At 40.4% G+C, this 16054-nt stretch overlaps 1 protein-coding gene across 2 annotated transcripts in view; it reads left to right on the top strand.

The window, feature by feature from the left end:
* Nucleotides 1-14986, top strand: part of OCRL (OCRL inositol polyphosphate-5-phosphatase) — a 56225-nt gene extending 41239 nt beyond the window's left edge. For both annotated transcript variants that reach the window (XM_051968010.1, XM_051968011.1), the window contains exons 16-23: nucleotides 131-296; nucleotides 1455-1690; nucleotides 7479-7502; nucleotides 9296-9412; nucleotides 10316-10400; nucleotides 11004-11131; nucleotides 12237-12348; nucleotides 12515-14986. In XM_051968010.1, coding sequence (XP_051823970.1) covers nucleotides 131-296; nucleotides 1455-1690; nucleotides 7479-7502; nucleotides 9296-9412; nucleotides 10316-10400; nucleotides 11004-11131; nucleotides 12237-12348; nucleotides 12515-12639 — 993 coding nt within the window. In that variant the 3' untranslated portion in view covers nucleotides 12640-14986. The remainder of the gene's footprint in view (nucleotides 1-130; nucleotides 297-1454; nucleotides 1691-7478; nucleotides 7503-9295; nucleotides 9413-10315; nucleotides 10401-11003; nucleotides 11132-12236; nucleotides 12349-12514) is intronic.
* The last annotated feature ends 1068 nt before the right edge of the window (nucleotides 14987-16054 follow it).

Here is a 16054-nt window from a genome sequence, read left to right as displayed (position 1 = left end):
ACTGGTAGCAACATATTTAGCAAAGACTAGCTCTGGTGCCCATTATCTAGATCCCCTTTGAAGTCACTGGCCCAACTTCATTCCCCCTGCTGATGACATGAATTATTTTCCCCTTATTCTCATTCTCCAGTTTGTATTTGAGAAGGTGAAATTCCGTCAGCTGCAGAAGCAGAAATTCCAGGTCACCAACAACGGCCACGTGCCCTGCCATTTTTCCTTCATCCCTAAACTCAGTGACAGCCAATACTGCAAACCCTGGCTTCGGGCTGAACCCTGTGAAGGCTACTTAGAACCAAGTGAGTTCCTTCTTTTATCTTCAGTGCTCACAGCACTTACTTTCTAAAGACTGCATTTCTTTCCCTTATCTTTTCTAATTGTGGTTCTTACTTTCACTTTCTTTGTGTTGGGGGGAGGGTACTATGTTTTATGTTTCTAACATCTACCTCTTCTACCCCTGCCTCCATTGGCATTTAATTCTCTTGGAGGCATCTTTGGATGTCATATTATTATTGTTTTTCCTTTAAATTTTACTTACATTGCTATCACTTGCTTAGCACATTCCATATATGTCCCTCTGTCCTTCCCTAAAAATAGAACCCTTCCTTGTAACAGAGAAGGACAGTTAAGCTAAACAGAGCAACATATTGACCATGCTTGATGGCATATGCTTCATCCTGTACCCTTAATTCACCACTTCTCTTCTGAGAGAAGAAGAGGTATTATGGTTCCTCATTAGGCCTTTAATTTAATCCTTTAATTGGTCACTATAGTGAGATGAACATTCTGATATCAACACTGGTCTGATGTCTTTTAAGGATGTTTTCCTTTCCATTCTTGTGATCATTGTGTATTTTCTCCTGGTTCTTCTTAGATGAGCAGATCCTTTCTTGTTAATCTGTATTTCTCATTTTCATAATTTTTTAGAGCACAATAATGTGCTATTATGTTGTTTTACTACAATTTTTTCAACTGTTCCCCAGTCAATGGAGCCCTCCTTTATTTCCAGGTTTTTTGTTTCCACCAAAAAAAAGTGTTTCTATGAATATTTTGGTATTGGGACTTGCACAAATTTATCTTTGAGCACCTTGGTGTTCATTCCCAGTAGCAGTGTCAAAAGGCTTGAGTGGTTGAGCCACTTTTATAATAAAGTTTTCCATAGTATTTACTAAGATGTTTCTCAGTTACTTTCTTAGAGCAAGTAGACTGATTCTAAGGTCCATGCTACACTGTTTTATTTGTGTACCTCTGTTTCCACAGTCCATCCTACATTATTTCCATCCTTTATTATCTTTGTCTTGGCTGGATATCAGGTGAAACTTCCAAGTTGCTTTTATTAGTGATTTGGAGTGGGTTTTTTTCACATGATAGTTAAGCATTCAGATTTCTTCTTTTGAAAAATTATCTACTTTTCCTCTGAATGTTTGTATAGCCAAGTTCTGTCTGCCTCATTTCAGGTGAGACTGTTGATATTTCCTTGGATGTCTATGTCAGTAAAGACTCAGTGACAATCCTGAATTCTGGAGAAGATAAGATTGAAGATATTCTTGTCCTTCATTTGGATCGAGGCAAAGATTACTTCTTGACCATCAGTGGAAATTACCTCCCTAGCTGCTTTGGCACATCCTTGGAAGCTTTGTGCCGTATGAAAAGACCAATTCGAGAAGTTCCTGTTACCAAACTCATCGACCTGGTAAGGAGAATTCCCAGAAGGACATTTGCCGTGCTTAACCTCTCACCTCCATGCGTCTGTCATCTTGTGTTGATCTTTTGTCGTTGTCTAATTTTTTTCCCTCCACTCTTGGGTTAATAACAGAATTTATAGGTCAAGGATGACCTCTATGCCAATAGACTAGAGGGAAATAAAAGGTCTTTAAAAATGTTGTAGCTGGTGCTGGGCTGCTAGTGATTTGACAGATCAACTCCAGTGAATGAAATTTAAGTCTTTCCATTTCAGAGAAAGCACTTTCTCATATGTTGTCTTACCAATAGCATTCTAGGGTAGTATTCATTCATAGCTTAATTGTGTTCTGTGCAGAAATCTCTGTGTGAATGAGGATCCTGTGGCATAGACATAGTAACTTGGTTAACATTTCTTAGCAAGTCCATGTTATAACCAGGATCAGAAATGAGGTCTTCTCAATTGCTAATCTATTGCTCTGCTCACTACCATTGACTGTCTCTCTAATGAACCCAGGTATTTTTCTGGAGTAGGGACCTTTGAGTATGTAGCTGCTTAGAAGGGAGTTATTCTCTGTTTCTCCAGCCAAACGTTGATTATGAAAGTAATGTTTATTCTCAATAGTAGAAAATTGATAAGAACTTTTCTCCCCTATACAAATGGCGTTAGGCTTTTCTACATATCTGTTCTGGCTCTAAAAGTTTGGAACTCTTGGTTTTGAGCCAGAGTAAATTAGATGAAATGATGGCCACACATGACATTAACATTCAGGCCCAACTGTAGCAAATGATTGAGTTGGCCATGGGAGGGGTACAGCCACAGAAACAGTGGTGGGCAGGTGGGCAACAGCGGGCAGCTGACTTGTCTGTGGGTAGTCTGTTCTGTTGCCATAGCATTATCTCGGCTATGACTCAAATACATGAAAACACTTCTATCTAATTCCTATATCCTTCCTTGAAATTTACTTATTTCCCTGGAGCCTTCTTGCTGCTACAACAGGGTTCTTTAATCCTGTTTGAAAGAGAATGATTTCCCTCAACACATGAGAGCCCAACATTTCTGATTATTTCTCATGATACCTGTTCTCTTCTATCTCTATATCACAGTCTTTCATATTTACTGCTTCATCACTTAGAATGCCAATGATATCATTTAATAAAGATACTTCCCAACTTTATTTTTGACTGGTAAAAGCTGAGAAATTAAATTGCAGCCGTGTACTACTCTTTTGGCACTAACTGCTATTACCAAGTAGTAAAATGATGTTAGAGCTTCAAGTTAAGCCATCCTATGTAAAGATCTGATACTTGAAACACTGGCTCTGCAGAAAGGCCTCTTCCATCCTGGTTTCTATCAGTCCCTGTTTATAAGGGTGATTTGAAGCATATTTTATTATTAAATTATCTCCCACCCCTTAGAAAGACCATCCTTTTAAATGGAATTCTAATTAAAAAGCTGTGTTTAGTTGTAACCTGCTTTCTGCTAGCTTTTTCTTCCTATAGTCTGTGGAATTTGGTATCCTCATTTCCTTTACAGCTCTCAGTATTCCAATATTCTCCAATTCCTGCATTCTCCCCAAGCAGGGGCTATGTTTCAGGGCTAAGTGATTCAAATTAATGTTTGGCAGCAAAGAGCAAATCTAAGATTACTTGTGAGCTGTCTTTAGTACTCACACTCCCATCCTGTCAATTGACTTAATTATGACCTTCTAACACGTTTTCCTTTAATATTTTTTATATTCCCAGCCACAAGAAGGTAGTTCAATATTATGAGATAGTAGTGTCACAAACTGGTATACTGTGCTATATTATTCACTTTAAAATGTGAACGTAAAAAAAAGTAAAGCTCTTTTTTCCATGGATCTAGATTTTCAGTTTGCTGGCCGTAATTCCTGCTCTCCCTCACCCTTTTCTTAACCACCTTTCAGGTGTCTGGGCTTAGGCTACCATATGTAATTTGCTTTGTACATAATTGTTTGCATGTTGTCTCCCCCATTAGATTGGCATCTCCATAGGATCAGGGATTATCTTTTGCCCCTTTTTGTCTCTAATACTTAGCACAATGCCTGGCACATGGCATTGAACTGATTTCCCTAATCTTAACACCAGACGTACTCCCTGAATTATTTCTAATATGTTGGGCACTTTGTCATTCTGCTCTGGCAAATCCATGTTTTACAAAGTCAGCGGCAGTAAATTCTGCAGTTTGGAGTTAATAATAGATTTTAAAAATTTCTTGGAAAGTTTGTTCCAGTCCTTGAACTTGATTGATTAGTGAGCTAATCTCAAAGTCATACAATTTGAGATTATAGATATGACACATAGATCGTTCATATGACATATGAAGAAATTAGCTAAGTTCAGTACACAGTAGAAAGTGATTCTGGGACAAATGGGGGAAAACTTTCTGAAAGAACTCAATTTTGAATCAGATCCAGAGACCTGAAGAGTACTTATTGTAGGAGAGTTCCTTCTAATATAAACAGGGGAACAGTTTGAATCAAGAAGTGAAAAGTACAAAGAAGTCCCAAGGTTTCTCTGGTTGGAGTAGATAGCAAGGATTTAGTAAATAGCAGTCATTCATCAATCTCTCTATATAGGAGAAGGATGGATTATTGGAGTGCCTGAAATTCACTAACAGGAGTTAGTCTTTGATCCCTAAGCCACTTGGAAGGCTTTGGAGGATATACAATATGATCAATTTGTATGTCTAGTGCAGGGAGAACTCTCCCTCCCTCCCTCTTTCTCCTTCTCCCCCCACATTAGACTGCAAGCTCCACGAGAAAGGGAACTAGGCTGGATTGTTTTTGTTTGACATCAGTTTGTATCGCCAGCACTTAGCAAATAGTGGGCATTCGGTTGACTGACCTGGAGGGAGGCTAGAAATGAGGAATTTCATGAGAAAAGGATAAGGACTCAACTTGTAGCTTCATTGATATAGAAAACTCCCAAATGTGTAAACTCTTCTCCCAATGGATGCCGTTTCTCTCCTGGAGTTGCTTAGAGCAGCGGAAAGTTAGGATGTGTCAGACAGGACATGGAACTTTAGTTTCCCTGAGTTCAAGGGAGGCTGTCAAATGGGAAGGTGTTAGAGTAAACTGAAAATAGGATGACTAGAATCTAATGGAAGGTGTGGATTGGATTTGGGTCATTTGGATGACCCAAAGGAAAATAAAAGGTTGAAGAATAAGTAGCAAAACCATTTGGGGGAGAGGAGTTCCTTAGGAAGGGAATAAGAATAAAGAAAGCCCTTAGATCTAAATACTTTCAGGATTTACTCTTTTTCTGACTCCTCATTCCACTTCATCTGTGTATAGTTAGAGAGCTTTGATTTCCAGTAGCTTTTTTGCTTTTTTATTTTGAACACCAATTCACATTGAGTATGAGATTTCAAGGCCTGAAAAAACCATCCTCTATGCAAATGTAATTAGGAGTAAAGACATTTTAGCCTTCCCAGGGAGTAGCTCTTTAGTAGGCCACAGGCCACTGCACTGGCTGGACAATTTTGTGCTTGGGAAGTTTATTTCTGCTGTGCAGTGACCACTTAGGCATTTTTTAACAAATTTGACCCACCCTTCCCTGGCTAAGGGAAAGGAGCCCCAACTGGGCACCTTAGGGAGCCCTTTTCAGCTTTGAGTCTAGGCTTGAAGTTCTCCCTACTTTCTCCTTCCCAGACATGAGGAATTTTTACAGAATAGCTGTCATCCTCACCCTCGTTCCTCCCCAGGATCCAGTCAGAAATGTCTATTCTCCATTCATTCATTGATGTGACTTCCTCATATCAATCCTCTTCCTAGCCATTTCATTCCTAGTTCACTGTCTCGTAACCCCAGGCTAAGACAAATAAGACAAATGAAAAGCAAAAGGAGTAGGCGTTTTGTTCTAGGAGTTCTTGCCCTTCCTCCTACCTCCTTCCCCTGATCATTCAGTTCACCTCCTAACTGGTTTTCTTCCTTCTGACCTCTCCGTCTTTTTAATCCAGCCTATATCCCATCATTGGATTAATATTTCTAAAACACTGCTTTAAATCATCACCCTCTGGCTACAAATGTTCTTGTTCCTGAGTTGCTGCTCATTGCCACAGGATAGCATTCAGACCACTTAGTCTGGCATCATAGGCTCTCTCTTATGTTTCCGATTTACCTTGTCTACCTAATTTCCACTTTTCCCCTAACCTGTCAATTTCCAATGTCACAGTAGCCTCTGGATGTTGCCTTGTATGGCTGCCTCACCACTTTTGCTCATGGTCACAGCATTCCTTCTGCTTAAATGGCCTACCCAAACCTCTTTCTGCCAACCCAACTCTCTTTTTCTCTTGCAAAATCTTCTCTTTCTTTCAAGACCGCTCAGATGCTGCCATCAACATCAAAATTCCCGCACGTGTTGAAAGCACTGGGGATGTCAGAGGACGCAGTTCAAATTCCTACTCTACCACTTACCAACTATGGGATCTTGGACAAGTCATTTAGCCTCTCTTTATGTAACCATTGAATATCTTCACACTTGTCATGGTCTCATGAGAGACAGCAGGGAGACAATCGCATGAAGGGTTTTTCTTTTGTTATCATGCCCAATGGTTGGGTTCCCAGGGCAGCTCCCAAAAGCATATTTAATGGTGTGCATGAAGAAAGGCCAATGTTTTACTAGTACTGGTATTATAGAACCAAGAGCTGTGTCTGACAGCATCTTTGTGGGGACATTCATCTGGAATTTCAGCTTGCGAGAAGCTCAAAATCTAGCCAAAGCAGTCAGACTCTAGATTCCAAACTAGGAATGGTTTGCCTCAAGAAACCTCAAGAACTCTGGGAAGGACATTTGGCTTCTATAGTGTCATCAATCTGAGCTGCTTCCCTATTACCCCCTTATTTCTTATTCTAAGACTCCTAGTGATTGATCTACCCACTTCTCTTTCCACTGTTGTCACCTGTTACTTACAACCACAGTTTCTCTTCTTCTCTGGCCCAGTGCAACAAGTGGTTCTCTTTGTACTGGGCCATTCTCCCCTACATTTCTGTCCCTGAAAACACCCGCATCTTATTAGATGTTTTCTACATCTAACAGAAGAAATAGGAATAACAAGGTTCAGGCCTTTATCTGTTGGCTCCCTACTGCCTTTCTCCTTTTTTACTGTAGTGAAAGGCAAAGGAACACATAAGTGAGAAAGGATCGAAGTGACCTTTAATTGCTCAAAGTCAGTATGCCTTCTAGATCTCTGGGAAGAGGTGGGACAGAGATTCTGTGGGTAAGGCCAACTTTGGGTAGAACAATGAATGGCCAGTGAGGTAGAGGGAAGAAAAATGACTTGGAGGACTTTCCATCTTCCCTCTTTCCATCTCTGCCTTCTTGGTCCTGCTATTCTAGATGTACTTCAGACCAGCACTGAAACGAGGTAAGAATGGGCAGCAAAAACTTGGTCTTTAATAAACAAGAAAGGAAGTTCCTAGAGCCCACTGGTTAAGGTCATACATTCTCAAGTAGCCATTTATATGTGGGGATGTTAAGTCAGGGATTGCTAATGGGCTTTTTTTTCCCTGTTAAGAAACAAAAATACATTTTTCATGACTGCTCTGAGTAAGATTCCCTGTGACTGTTTCCTCTAACATCCCTATTTTAAAAAGTGTGTATTTGTGGTATGTTGGGAATTGTGCTACATGTTTCCCACTTATTGAACAATCCAAGACGATTTTAAAACATTGTCAGAAGATCTGGTTAGTTCTGATAATACTGTTTTCTGCTTCTATTTCTGTAAATTTAACCATTTTCTGTCTGTGAATAACATTCTCTTCCTGCTCTTCTTTCAGGGAGAAGACACCTTTGTTGAAAAGGTAATGCAATCAATTGGTGGGTTCCGAGTTTCTCTGGTTTCACTCTTTGTATTTTCCCCTTCGGGTTAACCCTCTCCTGAATATGTCCAAAGTAAAGGAAAGACATTAACTATGCAAGTCTAGTCATTGTGCTGCCAGTGCAGAAAAGCAATAGGACTGTAAGGGTTCTGAATGCAGATTTAAAAAAAATAAGATGTGACTCTTCAGTGTTACAAAGGTTTATGAAAAAAATGAGGGAAGGCTCAGTATTCCATCTTCATGGAGGACAGAACTAAAAGAAAGATTTCCGTCACTTATTATAACTGCTATAATTAGGTTAACAGTACTGATAAATCATTAGAACACTGGTCTCAAAATCTTCATCTGTTCCTAGAGAGTTTCTAGAGCTGAATCACTAACTATGGGAAGAGCCTGTTTAGAGGCAGGACTCCGAGTCTCTCAATTTAGAATAGATTAAAGATATTTGTGGAGAGTTTTTAATAGCATCTGGCATGACAGTGACCTGCAGCTGGCCTTAATGATGCTTTCGGTGTTACGTGGCTCTGCATATTCTAGAGGGGAGCCATAGCACATTCGTGTTGCCCTTGAAAATTAAAATAAAGTTTACTAATGTATCTTAAAAATTGTAAAAGTCAACTTGCCCTACCTTCATATAATGGCTTGTCTTCTCAATGGGTAGGGAAAAGGCAAGAGGGAAGGAGAGAATTGGGAATTCAACTTTTAAAAAATCATGCTAAAAAGTAATGTGTGCACATCAGAGATGGTGATGTTGGTGGAAAGTGGATTAGAAGAATAGAATGAGACATGCATTTTTCTACATGGGCACTAATTCTGCCATTTCTTTTTGCCGGATTCACACACACACACACTCTCTCTCTCTCTCTCTCTCACAATATAAATTTATATATTACAAAGAGAACTGTATTCCATTTTAGAGGAGAAAAGTAAATATAGGCAGTTACCTAGTTCCTTCCTACATTGTACAGTGGAGGAAAAGAGTTAGTCTTGTCTTACTCTTTGTGATCACTTGAACTGTGATAACACACCAATGGTGTTTTCTTGGCAAAAATACTGGTGTGGTTTGCCACTTCTTTCTCCAGTGGATTAAGGTAGAAATGAAGTGCCTTGTCTAGAGTCACACAGCTAGTTGGTGTCTGAGGTTGCATTTGACTTTAGGTCAAATTAAGTTAATTGGCTCTTGAGTGTTTCGATATGTTCATGCTTAAGATCACAAGATTTGTACCCAAGTTAGTGGCAGTAATGGGGCTGGTTTTCATGAGCCTTCCATGAACAGAGTTTAACATTCATCAATCTTCAGAAGCTAAATGAAGGCTCTTGAACTATTGATGTTTATCACATAATTTTCAGTCACACCCCATTGGTTTATAGCCCATGCTACAGTATGAATATAGAGCTCTGGCTCTCACTATCATTGGTCTAAAATGGCTTATAACTTAAAAGAGATGGGTCTACCAGAAGCATAGAGGTATAGCCCTACAAAGCATTTCCTCAACAGTGCCTAAAGAAAACCTGGAAAACATTAGAAGCTCCAGCATGGCAGTGCCAGACATATATAGGAGATTTTTTAAAAAAGGGATTAGGGGGATTGACTAAGGAATTTAGTCATGTGTGCTTCCATCCAGATATGTCTATGGCAGGGACCGATTGAGAACTATCAAAGATGAAAGGGAAGCTATATTGCTACTCACAGATATAAGGAATTAAATAACCCTAGGAGCCTCTTTTAATGTCAACTGTTGACCTTCAATTTCTTTTTCCATTTTGATAATTAGGAAAGCCCTCTTCTGCCATTGGCTCCTTCGGAGGGGAGTGTTGGTGACAGACCTCTTCAGGTTCCCAAAGAAATCTGGCTTTTAGTGGATCACTTGTATAAAAATAGCTGCCAACAGGTAAGTGGGAGATATTTTTTGTGTTTCCTTTGAATGTAGGTGAGTGCTGTGTGAAGTTATGATTCCTTCAATTTGTATGGTTTTCACTTTTCAAAATATTGTTACACATTTGTGATTTTACTGGTTGTCCCTTTCTAAAATTTTATATACATGACTTCATTAGAGCCACAAATTATTACTCTTAAGGTAAGAAAGTGTTTGCTCTTTTTCCCAGTTTACATTTAAGACTAGGATCCTGATTAGGGCTAGGTAATTTGCCTGAAATCCCCCAGCAAGTTGAGAGGCAGAACTGCAATTTGAATTTAGGTTTTCTAAATTCCAAGTTATTCTCTGTCCCCAAAAATCAGTTTGAGGAGCATTGCTTTTTATATAGACGTAATATTTTAAAAGCCTCAGAAAAATTGAAATCGGATAGTTTTAAGACTTGTACTTAATGTGCCTTTTTAGATTGACCTCAATTCTTCAGCAGAGAATGATGTCTCTTGAGGCAAAACCAGAACAAGGGGAAAAAAAGATTGTAAAATATCTTTTCACCCTTTAGTAACATGAATAATATATGATTCTGCTTTACTGATGATCTTGCCTCACTTCCCAAGTTGAGTGCTCAAAGTTGTCTACCTGATCTAGGGAAAATTCATTTTTTCAGCATCTTCTGCAGAGAGAAATGAGAACATGATTTTCTTATGTTGTAATGCAGCCTCCATCACATCCATTTTTAAAGATAATTCAGGAAAAGGCATTTTTTAAAAAATTTCTATTCTGATGTGTCCATTTCTGTGTCTCATCCAAATGCTACCCCTCCTTTTGCCTTCTCACTGCTGTTTTCAGTTGCTAACCGATCTCTGTAATCCTAGGATTTCTGGGATTTGGTTTGTTTCCCCTCACTCTTGACTTCTTCGATAGGAGGACCTGTTCCAGACCCCTGGCATGCAAGAAGAATTACAACAAATCATTGATTGCCTGGATACCAGCATTCCTGAGACAATCCGTATCCTTTTCAATACTGGTTTAGGAAATTCAATGCACCCCCAGCACCTTTTTTGCCTTCCTTTCCATCTTGGTAGTTATGTTTTCATTCTCTACACAAGGAATCTGAGATTTTTTCAGCATAGAGGACTTCCAGTGTGGGACTTATTTCCACCAATGCAAATTACAAACCAAGTTCATGTAGAAGCCTCATAAGCTTTCTAGATAAGAGAGCCAATGATTTGCCCAGGACTATCTAGTTAATAGCAGATCAATTCTTGAACACTGGTCTTTAGCGTAGCACTGTGGACCAAGTATTAGCCTCTTAGGAGTGGAAAAGAACCATGGTTGTTTGGCCAGATGGGAATCAGAATCGTAGACTTTAAAAAACACTGACCCTGAATCCAAGAAGAAATCCTGGTTCCCACCAGCTCTTACATCTTAAGGGTGCTGATTCTAAGAATCTTCAGAGGCAATAAAATGTGAAACCCCTGTGAGAATCAGTGGGACATAAACAAGAAAAACAAATCCTGGTAGAGCTCAGGGAAGTGGGCATACAACCTAGTTTAGAGTTGTTGCCTTCATAGTCGTGAGGATATCTGCTCCTTGACCTATGTTTGTTCAGCTGGTAGCAATCACTCTGTGGCCGAAGCACTTCTCATCTTCCTGGAAGCCCTACCAGAGCCCGTCATTTGTTATGAACTATATCAGAGATGCCTTGACTATTCCCATGACCCACGCCTCTCTCGACAGGTCAGTTCTTCCATCTGAGGAGACAATGTAGTTGGAATGGCCCACCCTAAGGGACAACTCTTAGGCAAAGTCAAGTCAGTGGCCATGTGATAACTTGGGTCTAGGTCTAGTTTTTTCTTTCTTTTTTTTTTTATATTTTCAATGGCATTATTTTCCAAATACATATAAAGTTAGTTTTCAACATTTGTTTTGGTAAAACTTAGTTTCCAAATTTTTCTCCATCCTTCCCTTTCTTCTTCCCCTCCCAAAGATAGCAAGCAGATAATCTAATATGGGTTAAATATGTGCATTTCCTTTAAAACATTCCTGTAGTTGTCATGTACAAGAAAAATCAGTAGGTTTGTTTTTTTCATGGTAGGATGTTAAAGTTGATACTTTGGATCCTTAAGACTTAGAACTTAAATTGTATCATTCTCTATTCTTTTTGCTGCTTTTTTGGTTAGCCTTTTTTTTGTTTGTAGAAAACATAGTGAGGTAACCACTCTTGTATTCCAAGGTGAAATTAATGGCCCTTTCTATATAAAGTTATATATCTTTGGGATCCCGTTTAGAGTGGTTGGTAGCCATTTTCTCTTTTTGGTGTATGAGTAGCACTTGAGAATTTCTAGCTCCACTGAGATAGATCAGTGTGAACCTGACAACTTTCTACCGGCCACACTAAATGACATTGGGGAGATCTCATTTGTTTGGCCTAGTTGTTCCTGGGTTGATCTGCATGGGGAAGGTGGAAACAAGCAGATTGTAATACTGAGCTACTGGTGAGGCAGAGCACACCAATAAAAGTGGCAATAGTATGGCTTGGCCTACTGGGTGAATGGGAGTCAGGCAAGAAGACCATTAGCTCTCCTTGTGTGTCATAACTTGGCAGGTGTTGTTCCAAAGTAAGCAGTGGGTTGTCAGGTTATCTTTAACAGACCCGTGTGTAAAATTTGGAGCTGTAGCCAATAAAATTTGCCACTCTGGGATGGTTTCACAGCCTCCATTAATTTGTGCATTGGTCAAGATGAAGAAGGGGTGGGGAGGGTGTTATAAATTTTGAGGTATAAACAGGTTTTTGGCAGTGCCTCTATTTCCTTCTTCCTGATGCTTTTTTTTTTTTAAACAGGTGATTTCACATCTTCCACGGTGTCACAGAAACGTTTTCCGGTACCTGATGTCTTTCCTTCGGGAGCTCTTGAAGCATTCTAAGACAAATAATATCAACGTCAACATGATTGGTAAGGTTTCTTTGCATTCATGGCTGGGTTTTTTCAGAAGCTGCTCTCTGATTTGATTGGACAGAAGGCACTCAAATCATTTTTCTCTGTAATCTCATCCCACCCTCTGAGTCCATGCGTAGGTGTAGCCTAATCAGTAGGTCTGCCTTCTTCCTTCTTCCTCCAGCCAATCTCTTCTCTGGACTCCTGCTGCGACCTTCACCTAATCTGATGTCAAGACAGACTCCAACTGATCGCCAGCATGCTATCCAGTTCCTCTTGGGGTTCCTGCTTAGCGGTGATGAAGACTAATTCTCTTCATCTCACATCCTCCACCCCTTCCTGAGATTCTAGTTTGGAGGATCATTAGCTTTGAGTATTAAGAATTAGTTGAAAGAGTTTTTGCCACCAGGGGAGTTGCACAGCTTTGAGGCTGCTGGCCATCAAAAATCTACAGTTTACAGTACTTAGGGGAGTCTTTTAGTAGCTCCTCCACCCACCAAAACACAAATGACATGTCCTTATACATTAGAGAATTTCAAACTCGACATATTGCCAAGCCAAAGTCTCCACATTTTGGTAGTTATGTGCTTTATCTTTATGGGACAAAGAGATACGTATTAACACTTCAGTGTTCTCCAAATCTGTTTGTTGCCCAAATCTGACTGTCTTATCTGTGTTTAGCACCCTAGACTTGGGATTTGAGATGTGAACATTCTAGACTGATATGCACTATTTTGCTTTAGATGAGATTTGTATCTGGTCATTTATCTGAAACATCTTTGGCTCTCTTCCCCCCCATTCCCATTTGCACCCCCACTTTACCAGTAGTATCACTTTGGAGAAGGTCTGGCTGGGTAAGGCTCCTTGGGTGACTTACTCGTCTCACTGCCAGAATTTGTGCACTTTTACTATAGTGACATTTATGTGTCTCAATCTGTTTATGTGCCTCCAATGGCTAGGGCCATCTTCCCTTCTCTCGAACCATATCCAGCAACTGAACCTTAGTGACTACTGGAAAAGGAACTTAGTTCTAATGGCCCATTGGCCTCAGAGGCCCACAACCAAATTGATTGCAACTTGGGTACCTTGAGGATGTAAGTCCTTCCATCTGGGCGGTGCAGGTATGAGGAATAATTGGCTCTGGGTGTCCCTGGGACTTCCTCCCAGCCTTGGAATCTCATCTTCCCAAACAGCACTTAGACACCACATAAAAGTGTTGGGGCTAACCTCAGAATCCTCAGGAACTTCCTGCCATTCATCCTCAGTACCAAAGGGCAATCAGAATCCCCTTGCTCACCCAAAAACATGCTCCTTCAAGGGTTTATGATCAAGGTATACAATATTTGAGGAACTTCTAGTATAACACACAACCACCTTTTGAAGTATTAGGTTAAAGAGGCAACAGTTTACCAGATGACATCGGGGCCAACAAAGCACCTTATTACCCCAACCTTTACCATCTTTCTGAATTGTTCATTGAGTGGACCAGTAGGTCCTTTGTTCCCTTCATGCCCACCCCCCGATTTGTTTTTTTATTTAACTTTTATTAGTAAGCAGGTTGGTTTGCCCATCAAATTGCTTGATGGGGAAATCACCCCACTCCACCCCTTGAGAGCCACAATAGGAAGTGACTCATTCTTGCCTTCTCTTGAAAATGCCATTAGAAGTGCTTGACATACAGTCCTTTTATTCTGTTTGTGCATTGGGCACTTGTTCCTTAAGCATACTTAATGGAGGGACATTGGAAGCCATGCTCCAAATGGCTCTTCAATCTCCTGAAAATTATTTTTGACATGGAAGAAATGTTATTCTACCTGACCGAGAAAGCCAACCCGATTCAGCCTTTTGGAAATAAGCAAGTTTCGGTGCCAAACGGTATGAAAGATCTGTTAGCCAAACTAGACCAAAAAAATCCCCCTGGGGCTAACAGAAGACAGCAGTCATTAAGGTCTTACCTATTTCCAATGGTCCTGAAAGTTGGGGAGATTGTAGGAATTAGGATGTGGGCATGGCAAAGGGCAGGGAAGGAGCTTTGCAGATGAGCTTTCTGCTTGATGGTCATCTTGGAATCTCAAAGGTCAGCAGGGATGTGTGGCTATTGGCTGTTAGTGGGTAGTAAGTGTGTGGCCACCATACCGATTCCATTTTAAGATCAAAGTACCAAGTCATTTTTCTGCCTCTGTCTGTTCCGTAGCTCTGGCCACAAGATGTTACCAGAGCTGAGGGCTTTGGACAATCTGTAGTAGGAGTTTGGGGGGAGGGGGAAGCTCCAGGTCAGAGGTGCTTCTCTGCTCTGGCTACCTGCTCCAGGCTTCCAGCCTCCACTAAAGTACCTCTTGTGTTCATTCATTATTGCCGCTGAAGTTGGATTCTGTATCCAGCTGATGGGGAGAAAGTTGGCATTTACTGTTGTTGTTGTTGTTGTTGTTGTTTGTTGTTGAAAAAGATTCCAACCCTTGGGGGATTTCTTGTTTCTTTCTTGTTTTTTCTTTGTTTTGACTCAACTTTAAAATAGGTTTTTTTTTTTGTCTCGTTTTTCCCCAAGGGGTCTTAGCTGCTAGTAGAGCCCCCCCTTTATCTTTTTGGTATCTTTTTTATTATTATAATTTATTGGAAAACTCAACATTTCCTTGAATAAAATCTGTGTTGTACAATATTTGAAAATGTTTTCTTGGGATGGAGGGGCTGAAATGGGTGGCTGGGGGTGGGAGTTCACAGGCTGGATTCTCCCTGTGTCTGAAACGGCCTACTTCCCCTTCTTTGCTGTCCTCATCTTAAAATTCCAAGACTATGGTTGAGAAGTACCTTCATATTACCCTCACCAAAACAAAGGCCTCCCCCCTCTTTTTTTTAACTGCAATTCGAAGAGAGCTGGTCCAAGATCACCCAGCCATCTGGTATGGGAGCCATATAGAGTGGAAGAGTAATGTAGTGAGTGGAATGTGTTCTGGATTTAGTGTCAGATGGGCTAGGACTTTTAGGGTTATATGAGAAAGGGGATATAAAATTACCATTTTCCACACACTTCCTCTTGTAAAACTGGAGGGGCATCAGACGCCTAGGCCAGTGTTCTTACTAAATCTGGCTACTTTGGGAAATCTGGCTCTGACAAAACTTGAATGCCTGATCTTCTGACGGGATCCCTCTGGCAAGGGGGTGAATGGGTCTGGGTCTTTGTAATTTGAAGCTGACAGGTTTGAAGTACCACCAGAAGCTTGGAAGAGCCATGATTTCCTTTATATGGACTCATTGACACCAATCCCACCCCTGTCTTCATTAGTTGCCAAAGTTAAAAAAAAGAAAAGTTGGAGAATGCCTGTTGATGAGCTTCCCAACATGAGGCAGGCTGGTTGAGCACAGACCCATATTTGGTGCCATTACAGCTTGGGAAACTTATTGGGGCTTGCATTATTTTTTACTGAATCCGGGGCCACCTCCATACCAGGAAGAGCCATACTCTTAAACTAGAGTCTGATGTTTAGTAAAACATTTTATCATCTCCTTTAACAAATCCATTCTGGATCTGCCATTCAGGACCACCAAAACCTTTTTAAAGGTCTCCGGAGGCCGTGCTAGTTGTTGAGGACAGTGAGTTCTGTAAGCTCTCAAGCTGTTAAGTTTTAAAAAAGAATTTTTGCTCCACACTTTCATCCCTTTCAAACATTAAAGGAGAGAGCCCCTGGTGTGAGTGTTGTAGGATGTGGGGGACAAAGTCACTTCCTTC

The sequence above is a fragment of the Antechinus flavipes genome, chromosome X (assembly GCF_016432865.1).
Source record: "Antechinus flavipes isolate AdamAnt ecotype Samford, QLD, Australia chromosome X, AdamAnt_v2, whole genome shotgun sequence".
In the NCBI taxonomy this organism is placed as follows: Eukaryota; Metazoa; Chordata; class Mammalia; order Dasyuromorphia; family Dasyuridae; genus Antechinus; species Antechinus flavipes.
This window is presented reverse-complemented; position numbering and strand designations above follow the sequence as displayed.